Genomic DNA, 27,873 nt, shown 5'->3' with positions numbered 1-27,873 from the left:
AAGCAACATTTATGTGAGAATCAGTTAAGAAAAAGCAGTTTACATTAACCATTCTTTTTCTCAGTTTACGCCTAAGGCACATTTGAGTAGATTTCAAAGAGTCGACTAAATTACTAAACCATTCGCAGAAGCAAAATGTTATGGCAACACTGAAGGGACACTCAGAGTATTGAAGTAGTTAAACTCATCATTACCAGATCTAAGAAAAATTGATATAAAATGCTAAGTTCTGTCTGGAACCTGAGAGTCAGATCTGGGTGGTTTCCTCTCCTGGTTCTTGGGTGTTGCCATATTTCTGCTGAATGTGGGAAACAAAACACCAATCAAAACCTTAATGATTTGAGAAATAAGTTAAGGTGAAGTCATCAGGGCATGTTAATTTGATAGTATAACTTTTCCACACCAAAGACCCCTTGAAATTGAGTAATATCCTAAAAAAAAAGCACGATGCTATTACCCCGAAATTGATTTTCATTGTTTTTAGATTAGTTGCTGATAATTGTTTTCAAATAGTAACTCTAAAATGATTTCGCTCTTTTTCTTCAGCAAGGTAACAGACAGTCTAACAGAACTGAGTGCCCATTAAACCAATATTTTAATTAGAAACACCAGGGACTATAGGAAAGCTTGATTGTATTTGGGAACTTCATATGCTCACTGCAGGGATGGGGATTCTTTATTGCATTGCTGCCTTGCTACTCTAATTCTAGGGAATCATCTTGACTTTGAGAAAGCACAAACCACCTCCCCAAAATTCCTCCAAAACCAAAGTACCTTTGTGCACATAGGGGAGGAGAAATGAAAAATGGACAGAGAATGAATGAAAAGCTGAGGGAGGAGCATTGCAGGAAACATCTAAACCACTGTAGAAAGATCCCCTCAGGGGATTGATTGAAGTCCAGTTAACATTTTATTTGGTGGAACACCAGAAGTTACAGTAGGGTCATAGAAAATGCAGCTGCACAGTGTTGCTGGGCTGGGTATTTCTCTGGATTAACAAAGTACAGTTCAGCAAGACTTGTAGGGGACTTTCTAATCAAGTTATATTTCATAATTTGATTGGAATTCAAACCCATGACTAATTTACACTCCACACAGGTCACAGGGGGCTTGAGTAGTTAAGTAGAAACTACAAATTATAGCTTTCTCAATACCTGAAATCCCTCTTTTTTTGGCTTAAAGTTGATCTGAGAATGTTCTAACTAACTTCATATTATTTCGTGTGTATGGGAGAAGCCAGCTCAAGCATCAGCTTTAGGGTCACTAGAAAGATAACAGCAAAAATACCTTTGAAAGCAAACAGCTGAAATGATGCGTGGCTCCCACCTAGAAAAAGTCACGGGCCTGAAAAAGGTGTTTTCCTGACCTCTCAAAGTATTAAAAATCCAGTTTAATCTAGTAATTTGGGACGAAATAAACCGCTAAGGAATGTTACCCAAGAAACAAATGTGTTCATAATCACTGCCTTTTGACTTTACGGGCACGGCAGCTGAATGTGCCCATATACCACACATTAAGTGTGCGGGTACATCTGCTGAAGAAAAGCTGAGTATCTGTACTTAAGTATATCCCCTATTACAAATCTTTCCCATAAGTCCTGATAGGACAATCCTCAGTATCAAAGAAATATTTTGTCTAAAATTCTTGTTCATAAAGCTGAAACTACTGATATTAGTAAGACAAGAGACATTATGTTTAAAAACAATTTTATTTTCGTTTACATCAAAAAATGTCATCTTCCCCTGTTAGAAAGTTTATACATCTTATACAAAAACGCAATATAAATACCCCAGAATCTCTTCAGATCTCATATAAAATTAGCACCATTTGAGAAAAATAGTCTCTTTCCACATCGACCAACTCAAGGTTTTAAATAACATAAATAAAAAAGTATTTGTAACAAGTTAAAAAAGACAGTTTATGAACTTCAACAAAATAAAGGAATAAATAGGAAATAATACCAGAGATTTAAAAATTATTATTATTAATTTTTTTTTTTTAGAAAAAGCACAAAATAATTTGATCCTCAAGTTTCTCAGCTTATGCCAGTTCGTGTGTTTGTGTGTGTTTGTCATGGTAAGGAATGAGATCGCAAGCAGCCAAGCTGTCAGAGGTGCCCGATCCTCCGGTAGGAATCTGCGTGCACTGCTCGCTGCTCCGGTAGCAAGGCCTAGAGAAAGGAGGCAAGTGGGATACTTCACCCTCAGATCCAGGTTCGCTCGTAAATACGTAACGCGTACTTCAAGCAAAGCACCGATACAAGCAAAGCAAGCAACGCACAACCAACAAAAAACACGCACAAAAGAGAGCATGCAGAGTATCACATATTTATCTAAGTAGCGCTACACATTGAGGAGATGTTTGGGATGCTTTTTTTTAGATGTAAGGAGTCCTCAGATGGCTCGCCCATCTTTTGGAGGCGATTAACTGCAATTAGCAGAGCAGTGAAGTTTCTTAGAGACTCTGTTCAGTGGTGCCTGATGCCAGGGTGAGGGGCAGCGGGCACAGACTCAAACACAGGAGGCTCCATCTGAACATGAGCAGAAACTTCTTTGCTGGGAGGTGCCAGAGCCTGGCCCAGGCTGCCCAGAGCGGGTGTGGAGTCTCCTCTGAGACATTCAAACCCGCCTGGACCCGCCTGTGTGATCTGCTCTGGGACCCTGCGTGAGCAGGGGGGTTGCACTGGGAGATCTACAGAGGTCCCTTCAAACCCAAACACCCTGTGATTCTGTGAAATAATCTGCCACTATATATATGAATATAACCTTACAGATTGCTGAAGAGCATTTGTGTAAAATGTAGTCCAACTGACCTTTGAAAGAACTTATTTGCATTTCTATTTTAAACCCAGTTCTAAGTCTTTTCCTGAAACAGGCGGACAAGCTGTTGGTCAGAGGTTATTTGGCCTTTCAAATAAAGAGCTGAAGAAACGGGAAATTGAGCAACTAACTCGGAACAACAATATTGGTTAGCAGAGATTCTAAGAGAACTTAAGATTGGGTCATTAACAGGCTCCTGAGCCTAGTTATTGAGCAAGGAATATGAGATTGCTGCCGTGCAGCGGGTACAAATCACAGCACCAGACACAGCGGAAACACCCATTGGGAGTTCAGAAGAGTCCAGACACATTAACACAGCAGAAAAGGCTCAGGAGCTTTAAGTTTAGTGAAATTTGAACATATGACAGTAGTCTTGGGGGGCACAATAGCTCAGGACCAATCGTAAAATGAACGAGAACACAAACCACCATAGCAGTGATTGAAAAGCAGGAGTGGGATAGCTTTGGGTACCTTATATTACACAGAAGGACTCGGGGATCTAAGAAAGCTGCAAAGTGCAAGGCAGCAAAACTAAGTGATTAAATTACACAGAAAGCAGGGATAACCTGACGTTGTACTCACTGGTGAAAAGATGATGGACAGGGATTAGGATGCAATTGTTCAAGATGCTAAAGGGGACATTAAAAGGGACATAAGCTCAACTAAATGTTAACCCTAAAACATGGATTAAGTGCGTTGGTGCATTTGCAATTACTTGCAAAACCTCTCTGAAACTACTTTAATATTAATGAAGCTTTCCGGAATAAAAGCTTTTACAGGAAACATAGCAGCGATTTATCTGTACAACTGCAGTTCCAGGATGTGACCAGTTTGCAAATTGTTTCTCAGGCTTTCACAGGAGAAATTACAGAGTCATCACTCCTAATGCAATACACAACATTCATCTGCAGATCCTACTGCTGGAATATGGCTTTGATCCATTTCAAAACTCAACTGCATGCTCTACTTTCCACTCTATGTAACCCAGTACATTAGCCTGGCAATGCACGTCTATTGGGACCCAGCTGAAAGGGAGAGAACCTACAATTGATGTATTTTTACTTATCCTATATTATTTGCTGTTCAGTTCTTTTTTTTTTTGGGGGGGGGGAACTTTTTGATTTTATGCCTTTTTAAAAAAGAATTCTCACTTCAAGTTTTGGAAACCTTAGAAACTGTTACTGCTTATATTCTCTCTCCATAATATCTTTTTTCCAGAATACCCTATTAGCATGTTCAGATATTTTTGAGCTTTGAATACTTGCTCTTTGATATATATATACACACACATGTATATATATTTTAAGTGTAGCTGCAATCTGAATTTAAAATTTAAAGATTTTTTTCTGCTAACAGATTAATAAAAGTGTTAGAATTTTATCTAAGTTACTTAGAGCTTCATATTTTCTCAGAAGACAAAGATGTAATATTATGTTTTTAAGACCTATGGCTTGAACCATAACCCCAGGTTCTAATATAAGTTGGGGAATGACCTATTAGAGAGCAGCGTAGGGGAAAGGGACCTGGGGGTCCTGGGGACAGCAGGGTGACCATGAGCCAGCACTGGGCCCTTGTGGCCAGGAAGGCCAATGGTACCTGGGGTGGGTTAGAAGGGGGTGGTCAGTAGGTCAGAGAGGTTCTCCTGCCCCTCTGCTCTGCCCTGGGGAGACCACACCTGGAATATTGTGTCCAGTTGTGGCCCCTCAGTTCCAGAAGGACAGGGAACTGCTGGAGAGAGTCCAGCGCAGCCACCAAGATGCTGAAGGGAGTGGAGCATCTCCCGTGTGAGGAAAGGCTGAGGGAGCTGGGGCTCTGGAGCTGGAGAAGAGGAGACTGAGGGGGGACTCATTCATGGGGATCAATGTGGAAAGGGGGAGTGTCAGGAGGCTGGAGCCAGGGTCTTCTTGGTGACAACCAATGATAGGACAAGGGGTAATGGATTTAAGCTGGAACACAGGAGGTTCCACTTAAATTTGAGAAGAAACTTGTTCCTGGTGAGGGTGGCAGAGCCTGGCCCAGGCTGCCCAGGGAGGTTGTGGAGTCTCCTTCTCTGCAGCCATTCAAACCCGCCTGGACACCTTCCTGTGGAACCTCAGCTGGGTGTTCCTGCTCCATGGGGGGATTGCACTGGATGAGCTTTCCAGGGCCCTTCAACCCCTGACATTCTGGGATTCTGTGAGCCAAAGCTTCAGAGATTTAGAGATCTGGTTACTTTTTGAAGAAAAGAGTCATTTGGCAAGCCTGGTCCCCAAGCTTACACCTATATGGGAAATGCCAACTTCTCTGCCTATTGCCTATAATTCAGTTTTACATGTTAAAGACCCAAATCAACACTAATCATGGCTCTACCCAATATGTGCATTGGCTGTAATCTTTCTTGGAATTCAATCATTTTTCCTCAGAAATGCCAAAGCTGAAGTGTCTGTATAATGTTAACAGTGTTCTCCAAACAATGTATTGTCTTACGGCCAATTAATGAAGCAAGGCTGACCTTATAAAAAGGATTAATTTGTTTGTATTACAGCTGACAGAATATGACAGCAACAGCCCAAATCCCTATTTTATGCGTACGTGCTTGTGCAATACGTGGTGTAGTGTGTTTTTTAAACAATGGTTCCAGACATGGACTTTAGGTAAAGAAAACAAAGCAAACTCCTATTAACACTTTGTGTATTGATCAGAAGGAGAAAAGCCAGTTGAATGTGGGTGGGAGTGTTTTTCTATTTCAAGATTATTAAGAGGACTTCGGAATGAAGCTATGGCTCAAGCTAAATATGCTAGATAAGTCGGTTGGTTTGTACCTATCTTTGATAAACTGGATTTTCATTTTTGAACTGGCATAAACAGAGAATGGATCTCATCAGAATCTGAAAACAAAACCCAAACAACGAGACGACTAACCCGATATGGTTTTAAGGTCGTCGCCTGCGGAGTAAGGAGAGCTTTACCTGTTGCACGTTTGTTGCAGAGGGTCTGCTCTCGAGTTCTTCCTGAAGACGTTGGCTTCTCCTCTCTGCTTGGAGGAGCTGGTGTTGGAGCTGCAGGAGCTGGTCCTTGGGCACCACGGCACAGCCTTGCTGGAGCTCCCGGGACGGCTGGCTAAGCATCGCGCTGCCGCTGGACTGGAGCATCTGGGCAGCGACAGAAACCAACCATCAGCCTTCGTACTACGTGGTTGTTAGCGATGCACTAGGCTAAGTCTCGAACAAATTCCTGGGCACAAGAGGAACGAGCCTAAACTTAAGAACAGAACCTCAACAGGCAACTTCTCTCTTTGCAATGAAAAGAGATGCATCTTTACGTGCGGTTCTGGAGTCTAAAGGAATCTGAGCTTTGATTCCTAATTTCAGAGCTGAATTATAAATTCACTGAATTTCTGATGACATCCTGTCCAAGTTAAATGGGCCTCTGGTGAGCTTTAATGTCCTTTTTAATTTTAACCTTGATCTCAGCAGCTCTTCTAAAGATAGCATCCACTTACAAATAAAAGCACCAGCATGAGGCTGAAGAAGCTGCCCACAAGTGCTAATTATTTCTTTAGTCTTCTATATAGTCTTTCATTTAAGATGGGGAGTTAACACCCTCAAAAGCCAAACAAATTTTCCATGTCATGTTTGATGCCCTAAGTAGTTTGATGCCAGCTGCTACGTTACATTCAGAATTCAGTATTTTAAATCCCGTATATCTTTTGTTATGTTCTCTACTGACTGTAGGAATTTTAACATAATACAATTGTCAATTCGAGTCGTGCCACAAGCAGAGTTAAATAGCAGGCCTAGAGAACTAAGTGTCTGTGCTGCTCTCAGAGGGGCCCTTGAGATCTGGATGCGTGGAGTAATTTGAAGTAGTTTAACTCCACATTTAAGTCTTGCTTTCACTTAAAGTTCACCAAATGCATCAGCAAGTCTATATGGTGTAAAGGCAGCATATACCAAAGCGTTTATGTGTCCTAGGTGTCCTCTGTGAAGTTTTGCTACCAGAGAAATCTTGTAGTTGGCAAAACTAGGCCTCTCACATTGAATAAAAGGATCACATTCATAATAGTTCACGCTACAGCCAAAAAAGCACCTCGGAACAGCCTTGTCCCAAATGGTTTAGCTTCCCAATGTTATTTATTAAGTGTTGGTCCCACTGATGAAAGTGGCTAGAAAAAAGGCATTTCTGGCCTACCTCACTGTGGTAACTGCGGCCACGAGAGCCCAAGTTACATAAACTTGCCCAGCATCAGATGAACTTTCAGACAATATTAAGAGCTAAGACTGTTTCATGTCACTATTTAGCATTTTTCTAGGCTAAAGTAAAAGCCAGGTAAGACTACCTCACGGTTATAATAGGTTATAATACTAAAAAGACCAGAACTGTACAGTAAAACAACCCCAATGTTTCAGACAAGCTGCATTTGCATAAGTTTAATACTTTCTTCCCGTAAAGTTCAGATGGCCACATCATAAAATTCTCACCTCTTAAAACCATTACCCTTAGGAAGAGGCATTAAGATAATGGCAGTGGTTTTAACTTTACCTTTCAGAAGCGGTAGAATTAAGGCCTCAATTCATAATTATATGTCAGTTATTGAGTTCATCTGTAAGCATCTCTTGTAATATAATCATCTATAAGCAGCTCTTCTGGCCATCCCAGCATCTGTACATCTCTGCTGGCCCAGGTAAACAACCAACAGGTTTGTATGTATTTTAAAATAAAACTATTTGTATTTTTTAAGCTATCGGGACGTTCTCTTGAATCAGCTTGTCTGCAAAGGAGCTATTATTTTATTGACAATAGAAACAGCAAAAATATTGAGCTTGTGATTGAATTTGTTTAGTGTTTCCTGTAGGCACACAAATATCTAATAGAAGAGCTGAAGAAACAGTTAATATTAATGGCACCTTAAAATAAATACCAGTTGCATGGCTAATGAAAACAGTACAGTCTTGTCATTAATTTGTGGAAGAAAGTGGAACAATAACGAGCTTGCTAAACTATTAAGGATGACACAGTTAATATTAAGGAAACATTTGACAGTCTGGTGAGAAAGCATGCAGATATCGGAGATAAATATGAAAACACCTTCAAGCCTCACAATCAATGGGTTAGAAGGAAGGGGTTGAGCCACTTTTCATTTTCTTATGTTCAGTTTTATTCTTTTGAATGCAATTGATTGTTTCTTTCTGTTTTCATGGCAATGTCTTAGGAGTAGGCAATTTGGCCTACAGAATCAAACTGCACAATATACTGACCGCAAAGATTTTCATGCGGCTGCCCAAGTAAAAATCTTCTATTAAAATGAATAGTGGCTTCTTTACTTAAAAGATAAATGGAATAAAAAAAATAAATAAATCCATAAAATAAATGTTTTCTCCATGCTAGGGTAGGACATTGAAAACGATTGCTCTACCTTCGCACACTATTTCAGAAAGAGAACTGCACCCTTCTCTGCTAGTTCCAACCACTGAGCTCTAGACACGTTAGCCACGAACAAAGGAGAACAGGCACAAAAGAGAAAGTTAGAAGTCATCAAGTGCTAAGTGAATGTTACACACACCTGCTCAGAAAGTCCTATCAGGAGTAACTAAAGTCCTGCGCGTTTGAAACGTGAGCTTTGGGAGAAAACGCTATTCCATGCTTGATGTTCATACAAAAGGGTTTAAGAGTGTTTGGAATTTTCCCCAAGCTTAATTAAGACTGTACAAAGAAAAGCGCAGGGCATAGAAACAAGTCTTCTCAGTAACTTGTCAAAATCTCATCTTTTCTAATCAAGTTTTTTACAATTTTACAGCTAGTTACTTAGTAGATTCAGCACAACATTTCCCATTTGCTTACTTGTGAAAAACATGAAGTCTATTAATAAACAGTGTTGGGAAAGTCTCATTTAGAAGATGCTTTGATTTATTGAACAAGTCAAAATTGTGGTGGGTTTTTTATGTTCTGTTTTAAACTCAAATTCAGGAGATGAAGCTTAGGTAAGACCGCTGAGACACAACTCGCAGGTCTTGCCTGACCTTCAGGCATAATTTGGCCATTCCTGTAAAGGAGGACATCAAATAATGCAATGTTCCTAAGATCCAGCATGATCCATCTCCAGCAGTGCTGACCAAACATCCACATTTACAGCAGGCTCGGGAAGACCCTCAGTTGAAGTTTTCACTCACACGTGCCTTTCGATTAACAGCAAACTATGCAAACTGTTCATCTATCACGCTCTGGATTAAATAGCAAGGTTTAAATCCAGCAGATTACTCCCACAGTAAATAGGAACAGGTTTAGAGCAGTATTACACAAATATTAGTTAGGAAACTCGAGGTTACATGTTTCAGGAAGGAAAATGGAAGTGTTAGCCTTGCCTCAAGCTCAGAAACAACATTTCTTCGCTCTTTGATTTTATAACTGAAGCCTTATGTGAATTACGAGGAATCACAACAAGAGAAACGTGTTTGTCACAGTAACGTCTTGATCATGAAAGATGAGATTAGGCACTAGAGGAGATTAATTCTTGCTTTGATTAGTTTCCTGTGTTCCTACACATATAGAATATTTTAACATAAACTCATAGATTCAATGAGATAGTGATGAAGCCCCACACTATTCAGTACCGATATAAAAGTACCTCCATTAACTGATCGTCCAGTTTGACTTGCTTTTTTCTTAGCCCTTCATTTTCTGAGCTGGTTTCCAGTTCACGTTCAAGAGAATTCATCTGACTGATCTGTTAAGGACAAGAAGTTACTTTAGATGGTCATTTCTTATTTTGTCTTTTTTAACAGGCAAGTCACAAATCAATGCACATGAAGACAATTCAAGATTAAAAGACACAGGTATCTGGACAAGTGAAATGTTTTGCTAAAAGTGATATCTCACAGAATCCCAGAGTGTCAGGGGTTGGAAGGGCCCTGGAAAGCTCATCCAGTGCAATCCCCCCATGGAGCAGGAACACCCAGCTGAGGTTCCACAGGAAGGTGTCCAGGCGGGTTTGAATGGCTGCAGAGAAGGAGACTCCACAACCTCCCTGGGCAGCCTGGGCCAGGCTCTGCCACCCTCACCAGCAACAAGTTTCTTCTCAAATTCAAGTGGAACCTCTTGTGTTCCAGTTTGAACCCATTGTCAATTGTCCTACCACTGGTTGTCACCAAGAAGAGCCTGGCTCCATCCTCCTGACACTCCCCCTTTCCATATTGATCCCCATGAATGAGTCCCCCCTCAGTCTCCTCTTCTCCAGCTCCAGAGCCCCAGCTCCCTCAGCCTTTCCTCACATGGGAGATGCTCCACTCTAAGACAATGTTATACAGCAACTCTGACACAATTTTCAAAGAGTAGACAGCGCAACTGATTTTTAATCTAAAAGTGGTAACGCCCACTCTGCAGAAGCACAGAGACAGTCAGCTCCTTGGGACAGGGATTTGTGAGACCAAGAACACAAAGCTGAGAGTAAAAAGAGAAAACTACAGCTTACCACATTAGCTCTTAGAGATGCAAAGTCTTGCACTGAGTCACATTTACCACCTAAAACGCACCTTTCTGTTTGCAGATGACAACTCCTTCTGCAGCTGTTCACACTCTCTCTTCAAGCTTAACTTCTCTTGCTCTATGGCTTTGACGATACCCGACTGGCTTTGATGCTTTTGGTGCTTCAGGGAAAGGATTGTGGATTCCAGCTGTCGGATCTAAAGAGACCAGAGATGAACAAATGGGGAAGGACATTCCAGACCATTCAAATATCAAGTTACATTTACATCATCTAAAATACCGAGTACCAATCGATTTCGGAGTCATAACAGATTCTGGTATATTTTTTACATTTAGGCTTTGAGGAACAAAAGGTCTTTCCCTTCCTCCTCCTCATAATTTGCCTAATGCTGTGCGCCAAGAAACTGAATTTAAAGAATGCTCAGAATATTAAGAATTTCTCACGAAAGCAAAAAAATGTGAAGGGTGTTAACTGAAAGTGGGACCAGAATGTTAAACAAGGATTATCAGGATTTTCTTTAAAAAACGAGCTGTTTGAAACATCGTAAGCGTGTCCACATACTCAGTGCAGATATAAAGGAAAACAAAGGGCATACTTAGTGCTATCTGGCATGGATAAGATATCAGTCCCTATCTCTCAATCAGCCCATTATGAACTCAAGTTGCACCGGGGAGGTTGAAGTTAGATGTGGGGAACAATTTCTTCCCCAAAGGGCTGTGGGGCATTGGAACAGGCTGCCCAGGGCAGTGCTGGAGTCACCATCCCTGGAGGGTTGGACAGACGGACATGAGGTTCTCAGGACGTGGGGCAGTGCCAGGGGTGGGTTATGGTTGGACTTGATGATCTTGAGGGTCTGTTCCAGCCAAAATGATTCTATGATTCTACAAAAAGATGCTGAAGGGAGTGGAGCATCTCCCGTGTGAGGAAAGGCTGAGGGAGCTGGGGCTCTGGAGCTGGAGAAGAGGAGACTGAGGGGGGACTCATTCATGGGGATCAATATGGAAAAGGGGAGTGTCAGGAGGATGGAGCCAGGCTCTTCTCGGTGACAACCAATGGTAGGACAAGGCTGCCCAGGGAGGTTGTGGAGTCTCCTTCTCTGCAGCCATTCAAACCCGCCTGGACACCTTCCTGTGGAACCTCAGCTGGGTGTTCCTGCTCCATGGGGGGATTGCACTGGATGAGTTTGAGGTCCCTTTCGGTCCCTGACATTCTGGAATTCTGTGTGATTCTGTGATTCTGTGAAAAACTATTCAATTGTGCATTCTTTCTGCAAACTAATGAGCAACTATCCTCTCCTGTTTTACCTCTGCCAAACAATCATAGAATAATTTCAGTTGGAGGAGACCCTCAGGATCATGAAGTCCAACCATAACCTAACTCTAGCACGTCCCTAAGAACCTCATCTAAATGCCTTTTAAACCCCTCCAGGGATGGTGACTCCACCACTGCCCTGGGCAGCCTGTTCCAACACGAGTCACTGAGCCTTGCCTAGCACACAGGGTCCACCTGTGATCCGTCACACCTTGCTCTCGTTACCTTCTCCCTGGAGTGCGTTAGGTCCGTCTTAGCGCTCTGCACCTCTCTCTGCAGCCTCTCGTTCTCCTGCCGCAGCAGCTGCTGCTCCTGGTCCATCAGCTGCTCCTGGTGGTCCTGCAGCCCTGAGGAAGGCACAGCCCCTTCTAGAACCCGATTCTTAAGACAGACAGAATTGCAGGGTTAGGCCTTCAACAAAGAAGCAGACATTTTCTCTGTTCAGGTGGGTTTTAATTGGCTTTCAGTAACTCTAAAGCTGCAGGATTCCCGTCCTCCTCCCACCCTATGTTTTCCACCAAGAAACCCAACATATTAATCACGGTGCCAATCCAAAGCGCTTCCTTTTGCTAAAATCCCGGCTAATAGCTGCGCGCCAGAGTGGGTGATGCGAGGGCACGGAGTTCAACGGCACAGAAAAGCGCTTCGTGCTCCATTTCACAGCCTCATCAAGCAAATAATACAACTCGCTATTATATATTATTCAGTAATAGCGGTAATTTAGTTCCTGTTGTACAATTCTGAAACAGCCTCTTTTCCATGTGGACATTAAATATTCCTTAATTACACGGCAAATGAGCCAAATTAGTGACTGAATTCATAATACCAATCCCAAGACTGCTGTCTACAACCTCCTTCAGTGACAATTCCTCATCAGTTAAGAGGCCGACATAATACTGTGCCTTTCAAAACCAAGTCTGACTGAAAATTAGACCCCCTTGTCAATTACTAGTTTGATTGTTAATGAGCGTGTAGCTTTGATAGGTATAAATTCATACATGTCCCACAGATTTTAAATCATTTTCGCAAAAGATTTCTTCGAGGGAAGAAGGGACACTCAGGAGATGGACTGATATGACCTTATAGTCAAAACTTTTTGTGTTTTAAAAATAACTTTAAAATCTGCGCTTTATATACAATCTGGCAAGATTGTATAGAAACTACTAAATACAGAGAACATTAAAATAGAGCTTTTTTGCAGCCACATCCTTTAAGCTTTAGCTTTATATCACTTGTCGGTAAGCCCCAGCATGCAAAGCTGGCTGACCCCGAGGCACCCGAAGCCGTTACCTTTTCATTGGCATTCTGCAGTTGCTTGTGCAAAGACATCACTTCTTGTTTCAGAGCCTCCTTCTCCTGTTGGCTCGCCCGTAAGTCCGATTGGAGTCGGGACATTTGAAGGTTGGCGTTTTGCAGCGTTTCGTCAAGACTCTGAACCTGTCAAAGAGCAGGAACACACAGCTTGGCCTTCACTGGACCAACACTTCTAACTTTGGTTTGCTAGGATGTGTATGCACCACAAATCACCCACATTTAGGTTCGCGGATCGAAGAGGTTTTAACTCAAAGGGGCTTTGACAGCCCCCTTTAAAAATGCTAAATGTTTTTCTGACTTTCTGTTCCAAATTAGGAACCGATCTGGTCAATGGACTGGAGTTGGACCAAGGGTTGGACTTGATGATCTCTGAGGTCTTTCCCAACCCAGTCCATTCTGTGACTCTGAATACAGCAATGATATTGCATTCAGAGACACCTTCCACCCCGTATATTTATTGTGACATGCTGGGAAGAGAAGATTTCTCTTGAATTATTTATTCTTCCTCATGGCCCACGGCCAACAAGAAACCTCAAGTGTCATCAGCCCAGCTAAAAGCCATTTTCCCCCGCCTGGTAGAGAGATGAGCCATGGACAGAAGAGCAGAGGCCCTGCAATATTTTAGGAATAACCAGGCAGAATGAATTGGCAAAAGGAACTTTTAGATGCACAACAACATAGCTCATTCTCAGGGAAAAACATCCCTCATTGCATTTAACAAGTTGCCTCTTGTCCTTTAAGAATGTCACTTGGAAAGCCCATCAAAGCGGCCATTCTTAGCTGCGTGACATCTTCGCACCCATTAGGAGATGGCCGTTTCTTATGAAAAAAAGGCACTGAAAGATTTTAAAAGTGCTTTTGATCTCAGGCTATAATAAAACCCACTGTTATACCTTTTCTTGTGACACGGCGAGCTGTGTTTTCAGGGTCTGGCTCTGCTGTTCCCAGGTCTTCTGCTCCTGCTTCAAGCTGCCGATTGCGTTCTCTAAGCAGCTTACTTGAGCTACCTGAAATAAGATTACATCGGTAAGCCCGACTCATTCCGGATTTAACTCAATTTGACTCAAGTGTTAAGCCAGAGGGAGTTACAGCTACGCAGGGAAAATTGCGGGAGAGCAAAAAAACCCTTCAGCCCGAATCTCCACACAATGAGATCATTATTTATAGTGTGCGTATCAGTTACGCTGCTCAAGTTCACCATCAGAATATGTTAGAGTTGCAATAAAAGCACAATAACACTGTCTTCCTTGTCCCACCTGCAATATTTATATCCAGGCCTCTGTTCTTTGCAATGGTTGGAATTTTCTATATAATGAAAGTAAAGCAAAGCTGACCTCCCCAATCTAAGCTTTCTCTCTAAAACCAGCTAGGAAAAAAAAGACAGAGGCAACTAAGCCTTTATCTGGCTTGAAGGTAAAACAATAAAATCCAAAGTGTTTTTACAAGTTAGAGTGATACAGATACTGATATAAGAATTTCAACAGCCCACTATAGCATGTAGGTAGCACCGCGGATTTGCAGTTCGTTCTCACCTTATCAATGCATCTGTTTAATTCCTCACTCAGGGCTTCCTTCTCTTTCTGCAGCTTTTCATTTTTAGTAATTAAGCTCGAAACTTCATTCTGAAGGTCCGAGAGGTCGGGACATCTGGGCAGCTGTGGGAAACAAACCCCTCACAGCTGCATTTCTGTGCTGTTTCCAAATTTTGCATGCAAAAGAAATACCATAGTCCTGACTTCTGATCCTTTTCCTATTTGATACAGCGCTTCAGCTTAACACTCTGCCTTCTCCCATGCTGCTCTGTCTTTGCTCGCTCAATCTTCTGTCTTTAATTACATTCAAGCCACAATCCACTCTTCACTGAATAGGCCTCATCTGCCTTTGCTTTTTAAGACCATTATCAATCCTAAGCATTGGGTGCATCAAATGAGTGCTTGATGCTGTAAAGGAAATTACTTTGTGGGGCCCTAATCAGGAGAGCTAACATTTGTAGCCTTCATTATCTATGTTTATTAGCATATATTTACAGCGGATTGAACCACGTTTACACAGGTGATAACCAAACACTCCAGGAAATGATCCTCAGAAGCTGTGAGATGTCAATCTCCAGATGGGTTTAGCAATAGGAATTATCTCTGAGAGGAAACGCTCCATCCTTGAATGGAGCTACATGGGTATCACCAGGTACACAGGGAAAATGTTCCCCTGCCTATACCGTGTGCACAAACTAGAAAAGCTGTGTCCATTCCTAAATTAGAGCTTTAAACCTTCATTGTCAAAGCCTGGCTTTGCAAGATCCACTACTCTGGGAGACCTTTTGGCGAAGGCCAGGGGAAACAAACCTTATTTGAACAATTCTGCATTGTACCAAGAGACTGTTTCAAGAGGTTTTATGTTCCCCCACTGTTATGACCTTTCTTTAAATAAATCAGCTATTTCCAACTCGGGCAAGAGCGCAGGGCACATTAAGAGCCAGCCAGCGGTATCTGATGGCACTCAAATAGAACACCGTACCTGCTTTGTCTTCTCAAGTTCCTGCTTGAGCATGTGGTTCTCCTGCTCCAATAGATGAGCCTGGACCTTCATTTTTGACAGCTCCATCTCCAGGGAAGACACCATAGTTGATAACTGCAAAAAGTATAAGGCTTCAACTTAGGAGACGTGCAGAGTGACAAAGGTTAACCAGAGGATGCTGCAAGCCGTGACACGGGTGTGAGCTGGGATGGCACTGGACTGAACGGAACAGGCAGGCTGGAAAACGCAGGTAAATATTGAACATCACTAAGCTCCGTTTTCAGGACAAACCCCCACACTTCTACCTGGCTGCTTTTGGCTGTTGCTACGCTTTCCCCTCCCACTGCCGCACACAAGTACGTTTGCAGATCACACTTAGGAAAGTTCAGCTTTGAAAGACCCTGGAAAGCTCAAGAAAAGGACGCTCATTCCACAGCATCTCCTAAAAGTTCAGTTGTCTCATCCCCTTAGACACAGTGTAAGCTCCTACCTTCACTTTGGAGTTCTCCAGTTCCTCTTTGAGTACCAGTCTCTCCTTTTCCCATTCTTCCAGCGTACACTTGCCCGCCTCCCTTTCCTTCTGCTTGAGCACCCTCGCCAGCTGTTGGTTCAGATCCTGCACATCTGCTTGATTTTTGGAGTTCCTCTGGCTCAGTTCTGTATTTTCAGAGTCCAGCTGCTGGTTCCTGGTCTTCAGATCTGCTACCTGGATTGGGACAGTAGTGTCAGCAATGACTGCATTTACACCAGAGATGAGATTTTAAAACATTTCCTTTCTAAAGATGATTAAAAGAAGTGCCAAGTGTCACTCCAGTTTAAGGGTGACTCTGAGCAGCGGGGCACAGCTATTAACTCTACTCTCTTCTCTGTAGCACCACTTATTTCCCTGTAGCTGTTTAACTTGCTTCAGGCTCTAATTATCTGCCAAATCAAGTAGAAGCATATTTAGGAGTAGGAATCTACCTGATGGTCAGCCTTACAAATTGTTAATTTCTCATAATTGGCCTTAATTATAGCAGTTATGGTACCAGTCATCTGGCAAAGCACCGTGTTCCTCCTTCCCATTTCGAGGGTTGTGCTGGTGAGCCAGTGGATTATTCTGAGCAAGCAGAGTTTTACAAAGCAATAACAAGAGGGACAAGGATGTAAGAGCTACTTAAACCTTTTACCTTGCAGTTTAGCATAACAAACCACCCTTAAAATAAAAGTTGCAGTCTCACGGATATGAGCAAATGGTCAGGGCTGACAGGACTCCTGGAGCCAGCTCGCTGGGAAGTAAATAGAGGCTGACTCACATAACCTCTGTTTCCCATAAGCATTACACACAGAGACTACAAAATAAAGATTTTCAACTTTATATTTCTATTAAATAAACTTTACAAAAGCGTTCTCAAGTCTGTAAGCAAGATAATTACAGCAGCATTGCAGTTGTCTTCTGTTTAGGTCAAACAAGCCTCATATCAATCCCAAAGAATTAATGAGAACATCTATCAAGAAATTAAATGTATATAGTGGTCATTTTTGGTTGCCTTTGTGGCCGTCTAAGGAACAGCTTTTATACAGTGATGATTTCTGCAGAAGTCGTATACCTGCTTTTTCAGGTTGTCAACCATCTTCTGTACAGCCACCTTCTCCTTTCTCACGGTCTCTATCTTTTGCCTAAGGAAAGAAAGGCAGCTCATTAATACGAGGGTCACTTCTTAATATACACGTCTACGAGAACGGGCTGTTTTTTGACATAACCCAGCCCAACAAGCCCTGCCGTGGCTGAAACCAGAATAATCACATCAGGTCAGCTCATAAGTAGCTCCTGGTTTGCATGTGTCACTGGGTCATCTCAACCCCTACATTTAAGCCCCTGCTTTGGCTCTAGGAACAGGCAGGACAAATCACAGCAGGGAAAAGGACAACAAATAAACTGGCAGCTGGTTGGATTTCCAAAGGCACCATAGAATAACCCCATTTCAGGTTTTGTAGAACATCTAACACACCAAGGAGCTTTAAGAAAAGGGATGCGACCATCCTGCCAGCACCTCAGGGAGAGCCCGAAGGTGCAGATGTGGTGCAGGTCCCGCTGAACTCTTACCGCATTTCTTCTCGGGATCCATTCAGCTCCCTCAGCTTCAGGCTGGAAGCGTTGCCTTCCTCATTTAATAAAGTCACCTCGTTTTTCAGAACAGTATTTTCTTCCCTGAGCTTCTCGGCTTCACACCTGTGGCAGAGAGACAAGCGTAAACTCTATTAGATCATCTAGGCCCACAGGGAGAAAAATCCCTAAAAGCCTAAACTACTTGTAATATTTCAACACAAAGCTACAATTGACTTATTTTATGTATAAACTGTACCCAGATTTTACATTTCATTTAGTAAGAGTGCTTCCCAGATCCTTGAAAAAGGGGCTTTTCATGCATGTTTTTGTACAGCTAAAGTTAGTTATAAATCTAAGATACCTAGTAAAAGTTTCACAGCGTAGGGGAAAGGGACCTGGGGGTCCTGGGGACAGCAGGGTGAGCATGAGCCAGCACTGGGCCCTTGTGGCCAGGAAGGCCAATGGTACCTGGGGTGGGTTAGAAGGGGGTGGTCAGTAGGTCAGAGAGGTTCCCCTGCCCCTCTGCTCTGCCCTGGGGAGACCACACCTGGAATCTTGTGTCCAGTTGTGGCCCCTCAGTTCCAGAAGGACAGGGAACTGCTGGAGAGAGTCCAGCGCAGCCACCAAGATGCTGAAGGGAGTGGAGCATCTCCCGTGTGAGGAAAGGCTGAGGGAGCTGGGGCTCTGGAGCCGGAGAAGAGGAGACTGAGGGGGGACTCATTAATGGGGATCAATATGGAAAGCGGGAGTGTCAGGAGGATGGAGCCAGGCTCTTCTCGGTGACAACCAATGGTAGGACAAGGGGTAATGGGTACAAACTGGAACACAAAAGGTTCCACTTGAATTTGAGAAGCAACTTGTTCCTGGTGAGGGTGTCAGAGCCTGGCCCAGGCTGCCCAGGGAGGTTGTGGAGTCTCCTTCTGTGCAGCCATTCAAACCCGCCTGGACACCTTCCTGTGGAACCTCAGCTGGGTGTTCCTGCTCCATGGGGGGATTGCACTGGATGAGCTTTCCAGGGCCCTTCCAACCCCTCACATTCTGGGATTCTGTGATTCTATGTCTTTCAGTCCTTAAGTTACAAAGGACATAACTTTAACCAGCTTAACACCAAAATATGCAGACTCCTAGAAGAGTGGGCTGTTTCCCCAGCCGTTTCTAGAACCCAGCATGCTGGGAAGAGCAGTGTTAAAGTGCTTTTTCTGTCCTGAGACGACTGGAAAAAATAACTTAACCATGGTGCAATACCCAAAAAAAACCCCAATTTCCTGCAGGAAGCTGGTGCTGAACAATAATTAAGCCACTTGCAGGCACTTTATGGCCTCCAAAATAATCCTTGCGGTTACCATATCACACACCTGATGGATTCCTAACACTTAAGTGCTCCCGCTGGGCAAAAAGTTACCGTAATTCTGTAGTATTAACTTAAATATTGGGAAAAATAGAAGCACTTTCAGCATTCCAAGTAACATTCAGTATCAGAAAGGCACAGACCAAGTGAAGAGGTGATATTAGTAAAAGCTAAAAGCATTCTGGAAATGTTACCGTGGTATTTTGGACACAAAAACACAGGGGTTTCTGATGCACCATCAGCTACACATTGCGAAGGTGACAACATCCACAGACAGAAGAGCTGGCGGGTTGCTCCTGGTTTACCATACAGTGTTAGGCCACGCTCAGAGAGGAGTGAGTCTCACAGGTTTATTTCAACCGCCGTTATCCACGATTAATCAGCCTGTCCACTGTTAGAGTCCAAGGCACCGGTTTCTAACCAGAGTTAAACTACCATGGTTAATGCAGCTGCCGAGCAGCAGGAGGCGGCTACGAAGCGATGAGCGGGACGCTAGGTTAGTTTTTTAGATTTGGTTCCCGTGGGGCCGCCACGTTTCCCACAGTGTTTTGGGGTTTGTTTCTAAGAGTACGTTACCTCAAAAGATCAACTTTTTGCTGCAGCTCAGCGCACGTGCTTTGCAAGCCGTGCGGCACGGTGTTCCTCTCCTCCTTGGGCTTGAGCCCAGCAGCTGTTTTCTCCTTCAGCTTTCTGTCGGGTTCCAGCAGGTCCCTCTTTTCCGACGACGTTTCTGTCACCGCGCTGTTGCTTTGGGCACGTTTGCCTTGCTGACCTGTAGACATGGCTCCGTGTTCTTCCAGTTTCCCCAGCTGGCACTGCAGCCTTAACTTGTCATTGTGTGCAGTGACGTTCCCTTGAGTATCTTGTTCTTGGACATCTTGGAGGACCTCTGTGTTTTCCTCTCTGAGTTTAATACTTTCCAGTTTACTTCCTTCTAGTTGGCAATGAAGGCTGCTCAGCCTACGCAGGTTGTCTTCTAGCACTCTATTTTTTTCGACTAACTCTATCATTTGAGATTTCAGATCCTCATTTTCTTCCTGAATTTCTTCGTGTAGCAACAGAAGTTGAGCCTGTGCCGTTGATCTGCCTTCTAACTCTTTCACCCTTGTCCAAAGCTGAGCTATTACGCTTTTCAAGTCACCATTTGCCAACCCAGGAGCGCGATCGAGCTGGACCGGGGCTTCACTCAGTTCTTCAGCCTTCTCAAGCTCAACTTGCAGCTTCAAAGCATCAGAAACCAACCCTTTATTTTTGGGAGCTACTCTGTGATTTAGCAGGTGAACCTTCTGCTGTTTCACATCCCTGTGTAGCGTTTTTGGTCTGGGTGCTCGCTCAAGAGTTTTCTCAAGGTCTTTATTTTCTTGCAGCAGAGGCACCCAAGAAATCAGCTCTTGATTTTCATCACGATCCTGATTGCCATCAGCTCCCAGCGCTGCCTTCCTTCCTTGCATCTGTACCTCAAGGACACGGCCACCTGCTTGGGCTTGAGCAAATGGTTTCTCCAAATCTGAATCAATCTCACTCATTTCTTCCGGGTCTGTGGCATCAGCCTCCAAAAGGAGGAGGACATTTGAATCCGTTCCTTCCTCTGCATCTTCACAATCGCTGGGCAACCCTTCGAAAACGGGATCTGTGTCATCCGGCGGCTGAGATGGTTCTGAGCTGGAGCTGGGGGGCCGCAGGGGCTCCCGCTCCGTCACCCGCAGCCTGTGCTGCAGCCTCAGGATCTCGGCCGCCATCCGCACGTTTTCCTTCACCGCTCGCTCGTGCACCTTCTGCAGGTTTAAGAAGACATCCGCATCATCTCCCAGAGGCGCCGCACCAGGGAAAGCAGCGATTTTGCTCTTTGCTTTTGCATACTCATTTTCCAGGAGCCTATAATGATTTTGTAGAGCCGAAAAGCTACAGGTCTCCCACTGCAATTTCTGTATTTTCCCTTGAAGGTCTGAGATTTCCAGACTCAGCTCGGCCTTTTCAGTTTCTGCTCTTACACAAATGTCTCGGTTTAAACTCTCCAAAGCAAGAAGTTTGGAATTGAGGTCTTCTTTCTCTTGCTTGTGTTCACTGTTGAGTCTCTCCAGCTTTTGCCTAACCAGCTTCCCATTTTCCTCCACCACGGATATACGCTCGTCTTTGTTCTTCAGCTCTTTTTCGTGGTCCTTTTGGAGCTGCGTCATTTTATCGTTCAGCTCTTTCTCTTGCTCCTCAGCAGCGCTCCTCAGGTCCTGCAGCTCCTTCTGAAGCTGCTCTCTGTCGCACACGAGCTTGTTCACTTCTTCCTTGAAGTTCTTCTCCAGGAGATCTTTCTCCAGGCTCAGGGCAGTTGAAACGGCTTTTTCATTTGCCAGACTCGCCTTCAGTCGCTCGTGGGCTTCAGCAACCTCATCCTTCTCCAACTCCCACCGCGACCTCTCCTCTCTTTGCTGCTCGGCCAGTTCACGCAGCTCTCGCTGGTGACGTCCTTCTAGGTTTTGGATCCTTTCTTCATATTTACTCACAAGTGTTTGTGTGTCGACAGAAAACTGAGTTTCTGCATGAGATGCTCTTCTGTTATAGTCACTTGCCATTTTATTCCTAAACACGGTTAACATAACATATTACCAAACTCTGGGCTAACTTGGAGGTTCAAACGCCATTTCAGGCTCAATAAAATAAACCGAAAAATTACTTTTTCACTGAGTTTTAGATGAAGCGTGATTCGATGGATGTTTCAGAGAGCCAAGGTTAAATTTAGGGCAAGTCGTTGAAATCTCAAAAATACAAGTCTAATTGCACTGGCAAACTGTAACTCACAAAACACCCTCAGAAAAGGTTTCATGTACAAGATATGCCCTTCTATTAATCTGATTTGTGGGGGTAGATCATTCCTACCCCCACCTCTCCCTGTCACAGGGGCAATTTCAGTTTCTTTTGACACTCAGTCCTGGCTAAAAAAGCATTGATTTCTTCAGAAAAGAACAACTGCAAATACCCAAACGCTTTAAAAGTACAAAGCAAGGACTTGTAAAGCCCAGGGATCCTGAACAGAGCTCAAAATTAATCACGCCTGGTTATGCTTTAACACTATTGCTCCCTCCGGGTGAGCTAAAAATCAATATAAATATCTGAGAAAGGTCAGAGAAGAAGCCCCTGGATAGCAGCCCAGTGCTCTGGAATAACACAGGTGACAATCAGTATGGGTGAATTAAACATTGGGACTGATTTCTGCACTACACCTTGCTCACCATGCCACGGAGGTGACCACCACGCCAGGCCACGGAGGTGACCACCACGCCAGGCCACGGAGGTGACACTCACCTTTCCTCCTCCAGGTCCTGCTGGTGCTTCCTCAGCAGCTCCTGTTGGAGCTTCTCCTTCTCCAGGGCATGCAGCTCCGCCATCCTCTCCAGCTGCTCGCGGAAGCCACGTTCCAGCTCTCCCTTCTCTTCCTGCAGCGTCTGCACCAAACCCCTCATCTTTTCCTCCACCCAGACACCGTTTTGAATCAGTTCTTCCCGTTCTCGACCGAACTTCTCATTCACCTCCTCCAGCCTGGCTCTGACGTCTTCTTCGTGCTCCTGCCTCAGTAGTTCTTGCAAATTGGCTTTTTCCTCAGCGAAACTCAGCTTTAGTTTGTTTTTCTCATCGTTGTGCTCACAGCCAAGCTTTTCCTGCTGCTCCCTGAGCAGCGCTGCCTCTCCTTGCAGCTCTGCAATTTGATTTGTAAGGGCAGCTATCTGCTTTTCCATGACGTGCATCTCCCCAGCGTACTTCTGCCTCAGCTCCTCCTGCTCCTTTTCACAGCGGGTTTTTGTCTCGTTCAGCTGCTTTTCGTATTGGCTCACCTACAAACAGGAAAACACAGACCACACGGTTCATTTCCTACAGAATGTTCTACATAGATGCTTTCTCAACGTTTCTCTGTTACGTATTTCCATATATTCTACAGAACATTTTGATTTACGCATTCGCATCTTATATGGATTTCACCTGCTAGGAATGCTGTAGCGCTCAGCTTCATTTCCTGCTGTGATAAAGACTGTTATGCAGTAGCCAGTGAAATTCAGGCTTTTCCATTAAACAAATTTGTAGCAGAAAGAAAAGGAGAGAAGCAAACAGCAACTTCCAAGCCCTAAATTAGCTTTGCAAATTGCAAGCGGGCTATTTCTTTCATTGATTATTCCACTGATTGATTACTTCTTCAAAACCTTCCCCAATTTATAAGGCAGACAAGGCCTTTCCCTTTAAAAAGGTTTGTTGGTCAGTTGGTTTTGTTTCTTTATTGTTCTTGTGTGTATTTGTGATTTTGTGTGGTGGGTTTTTTTAGATTATTTTTATTTATTTCACTTTTACAAGTGACATGAGACAAACCCTTAAGCAAAATGAATGATTTCAGTGTAATAATGATTTGGGAGTATTATTTCATCAGTTCCCTTTTCCCATTCCCATCCCAGCTTCATCACAACGCAGTTTCAGTGCACCTGTGTTATGCCATACACAAAATGAACAGGTTATAGTTCTATAACAACTATAATCATATAAGGTGAGCACAGGAAGCTTGATGGGACCCCCACCTTCTGGACCTGAATGACTCCTGCAGAACAAACAAGGACACCAGAGCAAGGCAAGTCTTTCTTGCTTGGAAACAGCGTGCCCAGGACACAATGGTGGCTCTGCCAGCTCACTCTACTACCACAGGCACCGCAGCAGAGCTGCCCCAGCCTCCTAAACACATCTTGACCCAAAATTTCTCCACATAGAGCCAACAGAGATTTCTGCATGTGTGGAAAGATTAATCTGCAGATGGACACTCAAAAAGTCATGAAATAGTTTCGGTTGGAAAAGCCCCTCGAGATCATTGAGTCCAACCATAACCCACCCCTGTCCCTGCCCCATGTCCTGAGAACCTCATGTCCGTCTGTCCAACCCTCCAGGGATGGTGACTCCAGCACTGCCCTGGGCAGCCTGTTCCAATGCCCCACAGCCCTTTGGGGAAGAAATTGTTCCCCAGCTCCAACCTCAACCTCCCCTGGTGCAACTTGAGGCCGTTTCCTCTGCTCCTGGCGCTTGTTCCTGGGGACCAGAGCCCGACCCCCCTGGCTCCAAGCTCCTTTCAGGCAGTTCAGAGATCAGAAGGTCTCCCCTCAGCTCCTGTTCTCCAGCTGAACCCCCCAGGTCCCTCAGCCGCTCCCATCACACTTGTGCTCCAGCCCCTCACCAGCTCCATTCCCTTCTCTCAACTGGCTCCAGCACCTCAAGGGCTTTTATGTTGTGAGGGGCCTAAAACTGACCCCAGGATTTGAGGTTTGGCCTCCCCAGTGCCCAGCACAGGTTCGGTCACTGCCCTGGGCCTGCTGGCCACACCAGTGCTGGTAAAAGCCAGGATGCTGTTGGCCTTTTTGGCCACCTGGGTCAAATGGGGAGCTGACTGCCAATTTTCAGCAGCACAGCTATGATAACAGCAGAGCTTCCATAATCCCACAGCACAGGTCGCATCTCAACACCACGGGACCACACAAGCACGGCATTTAGCACCGCAGGCTCCTGCCGGCAGCTTTTCTAACCCACAATGATCCCACGCCAGCAGGAATTAAGTGGATAATTTGGATGCAGCAGGTTTTCCAGACAAAAAACACAATATGGCCTCAGAAAGGCTCACTGCTCTCTCCTGAGCTGGGGGGATCTACTGCAGCATTTTAGCAGGGCCTGGTGGGATTGGATAAGAGGTGGTGGTTTTAAACTAAAGGAGGGAGATTCAGGCTGGACATGAGGAAGAAATTGTTGGCCCTCAGGGTGGTGAGAGCCTGGCCCATGTTGTCCAGAGAGGTGGTGGCTGAACCATCCCTGGAGACATCCCAGGCCAGGCTGGACGGGGCTCTGAGCAACCTGAGCTGGTGAAGATGTCCCTGCTCATGGATGAGCTTGGAAGGTCCCTTCAACCCAAACCATCCTGTGATTCTACAATTCTTTCAGCCCTCTCCTTCGCCCACCAACGTGCAGAAAGAGCAGAGAAGGTAAAGCCTCACATTCCACAGAAAGGTTATAATTTGACCAGGAATTAAAAGTCATTTAAGACCATTCCACCTGTATGATGAGGCTGGAAAAACTGTGAAGTTGAAATAGCTTACTGTGTCTTCAAGCTCCTGTTTGAGGTCATGTAGATCCCTGTGATGTTGCTCCTTCAGTTGTTCAATAGCCATTTCTGCCTCTATGCTCATATTTAATGGGTTGCAGTCTTCGGAACCAAGTCCTTTAAAAACAGTAATTATATACATATTCTTGAAGCACAAAGATACTTATTCTCAACAGAATTATTTCATCAATTTAAATTTGCTTAGGCAGCTACTCGCACCTCTCAAATTCCCATCACACAGACAAGAAACGGCAAACATTAACTCCAGCTTTGAATATAATACATCGGTTGCATTCCACTTAATGTTAAACAGCAAAACAGAGGTGGTGTTTGAGTCTAATTGTGAAGGTTTGGGTAAGTTTTCGCGTAATTGCCTCTAAGATGTTACGATAAATAACTATAGTGCTGAACTGGTGATAGAGGAGATGTGCTTTACCTTGGTCGGGTTCGATACCGCTATTGCCGTGAATTTTGAACTCGATGTCGAACTCTTCCGACAGTGAACTTTTCAGTGGGGGTCTGAGCGCTTTGCCTTGGGCTCGGGACTCCTCCAGCTCCGAGTGCAGCTCGTCTATCCGGTCCTGCAGCTCCTGAGAGGGGAGAAAGCAGCTTGAGTGAAAGCAACCAAGGCAGCTGAGCATCTCCCATGATGAGATGTTGGAAAGGGAATTACAGCAGGGAAAGACTTGTCAATAATCCTGCCGTCACGCCACAGTCAGCCATGCCCCATCAGCTAAACAACACCCTTCTCCAGGTTCCAACACATGCATTTCTTACTAAAAGAGCAAAACCTTCTACAGACTGACAGCTTGGATATATTCTGCCTCTAAAGCATATTGTGCTCCAGGACCTTTCACTTCATTCCTTCTTCCTATAACCTTTTTTAAACAGCAGCTTGGAAACATTTTCAAACAGTCGAGAAATACCTCCTCAAGCACTTATCGGCTTGAAAAATCAAATCAGAAGCAAAAGATCAAATTAGCAAAGAGATACCCTCATTACTGCATTTACCATCTGGTACTTCTGCCCGCTTGCCAGCGGAACATCCCAAGTGTTTGTGCCAAATGCCATGTGCTCAGCGTTTATTGAGGAAAACGAATCCCCAAATGTCTAAACACACAGCTCTGCAGATTTGAAAGGCTTGGAAAGTGAACCCTGAGCACCAATTCATATCTGCCAGTACTCAAAAAAATAAATCAGTTGCATATTCAAGCAATGTCGTATCAAGAAGCATCAATTCAACAAATATTGCTAGACAATCTTTGCTTTCAAACTGCCATTTCCTAACAGGCCTACCGTGTTGTTTCAGATCAGACAGCCTTTAGCCAAGGTTGCTCTTTATTGAATGAAAAGGATCATGCAGAACAGAGGAACCGAATGCTCGTAACCATAGTGGTCATCAGAAAGTAGACATGTAAACAGGTAACTTGCAGGCCCACTTTAAATAAGTATTTCAGCCATGCAAGATTTGGGCAGGAGAAGCCATACTTTACATTTTCAGTTTTATTTTAAGAAAATACTACTGGTTTGGAAACCACCAAAACTTGGATATATCTTATTTCTGCTCTTCATTTGCAATTCAGAGTTGCAGGAAGTTATTTCATAAGCCAAGAAAGGCCTCGTGTGTAGTTTGCAGAAAGGGCAGACGGGTGCCAGGTCTCCACTCACCCTGCACTGCCGCTCGTACTCGCTTCTCATCTGCGCCAGCCTCTCCTCCTGCAGGAAAAACTCCGCGCTGCTGGGATCCAGGTCACCAAACTGAAACAGCACCAAGGGATCCAGTTATTTTCCCACCAAACAGCCCGGATGCCATCGGCAAACCGTCCTGCAGCCTGCGCCCTCTCCCCTCTGTTTGTTATTTGAAATACGCAGAATCTGCTCCCCTGCGGGTAGGAGACAATGAGCAACCTCCCTAAAAAACACTGCCTGCCATCTCACCATAGCTCTCATGCTAACTTGGATTTCAGACCACAGCTGTCTGGTTTAGCATATGCACTTCTCAGCTGGATAAATAGTCCTGACTTTAAAGGAGTTTGGAAAACAGATGCTGGGTGAGAATCCTCATATATGAGCCTCTGTCTATAGGTGCACACACAAAGAAATGTCTTTGGAGAAGTGATATTCTGAGGAGGAGATTTTTTATGCTGAGGGTGGTGAGAGCCTGGCCCAGGTTGGCCAGAGAGGTGGTGGCTGAACCATCCCTGGAGACATCCCAGGCCAGGCTGGACGGGGCTCTGAGCAACCTGAGCTGGTGAAGATGTCCCTGCTCATGGCAGGGGTGGCACTGGATGGGCTTGGAAGGTCCTTTCCCGCCCAAACTATCCTATGATTCTATTACATGATTCTGTGGTACAACCATGATCTGCTGCTCACCTTGGTTTTCACCGGAGTTTAGCAGAGTAGCACCAAACACCTCGTGGATCATCTGCCTTAGAAAGCACACGCGCATTGGGCCTACCCACAACTATGTGCTGGGGAAAAAAATCCCTGCAAATCTGCAGGATGACTTCTTTACTGCAGGGCTTGCTAATGTTAAATGGTTTAAAACTACTGCTAAAGTTGGATATCTTTAATTTCCTTAACTGTAAATCCATCAGGTGGTGCACATCTACAAGGCATGTGCCTCGCTCACATCTGGATAGGCACCCCGAAAACCTCCAGCTATGAGTTAAATTGGCAGCTTGAGTGCAGTAACTGAATAGCGATTTAATTCTGGACGCACACTGGGAACAGGAGGATTTACCTTCTCGGCCAGGACGTTCTCCAAGTTCCTCTGCAGTTTGCTTGCCAAACTTTCACACTCGGCCAGTTTTTCTCCTGTCTCCAGGAGCTCGCTCTCCAGGCGGCTGTTTTCCTGCACCAAACAAACACCCCCACAACAGCATCAGCATTTGGAGAAGGAAA

The 27,873-nt window shown here is 44.3% G+C and overlaps 1 protein-coding gene across 9 annotated transcripts in view; it reads right to left on the bottom strand.

Annotated features, from left to right (window-relative positions):
- NIN (ninein) overlaps positions 1 to 27,873 on the bottom strand; it is a 69,624-nt gene that overhangs the window by 5,102 nt on the left and 36,649 nt on the right. For 3 of the 9 annotated variants that reach the window (XM_071809828.1, XM_071809822.1, XM_071809823.1), the window contains exons 12-28: positions 27,713 to 27,823; positions 26,638 to 26,727; positions 25,406 to 25,559; positions 24,965 to 25,086; positions 22,155 to 22,681; positions 19,434 to 21,431; positions 17,507 to 17,632; positions 17,010 to 17,079; positions 15,911 to 16,126; positions 15,421 to 15,534; positions 14,439 to 14,561; positions 13,800 to 13,913; positions 12,883 to 13,029; positions 11,818 to 11,973; positions 10,328 to 10,477; positions 9,424 to 9,522; positions 5,768 to 5,950 (exon numbers count right to left, since the gene is read on the bottom strand). In XM_071809828.1, coding sequence (XP_071665929.1) covers positions 5,768 to 5,950; positions 9,424 to 9,522; positions 10,328 to 10,477; positions 11,818 to 11,973; positions 12,883 to 13,029; positions 13,800 to 13,913; positions 14,439 to 14,561; positions 15,421 to 15,534; positions 15,911 to 16,126; positions 17,010 to 17,079; positions 17,507 to 17,632; positions 19,434 to 21,431; positions 22,155 to 22,681; positions 24,965 to 25,086; positions 25,406 to 25,559; positions 26,638 to 26,727; positions 27,713 to 27,823 — 4,500 coding nt within the window. Of the gene's footprint in view, positions 1 to 21; positions 2,171 to 3,401; positions 3,449 to 5,767; positions 5,951 to 8,214; positions 8,276 to 9,423; positions 9,523 to 10,327; positions 10,478 to 11,817; positions 12,004 to 12,882; positions 13,030 to 13,799; positions 13,914 to 14,438; positions 14,562 to 15,420; positions 15,535 to 15,910; positions 16,127 to 17,009; positions 17,080 to 17,506; positions 17,633 to 19,433; positions 21,432 to 22,154; positions 22,682 to 24,964; positions 25,087 to 25,405; positions 25,560 to 26,637; positions 26,728 to 27,712; positions 27,824 to 27,873 lie in introns of those variants that run through there. The other 6 variants (XM_071809824.1, XM_071809825.1, XM_071809827.1 and 3 more) reach the window with 6 other exon arrangements.

This window comes from Patagioenas fasciata, chromosome 5, assembly GCF_037038585.1.
Source record: "Patagioenas fasciata isolate bPatFas1 chromosome 5, bPatFas1.hap1, whole genome shotgun sequence".
Lineage (NCBI taxonomy): Eukaryota > Metazoa > Chordata > Aves > Columbiformes > Columbidae > Patagioenas > Patagioenas fasciata.
The sequence above is the reverse complement of the archived record's forward strand: the minus strand, read 5'-3'. Positions and strand labels throughout refer to the sequence as shown.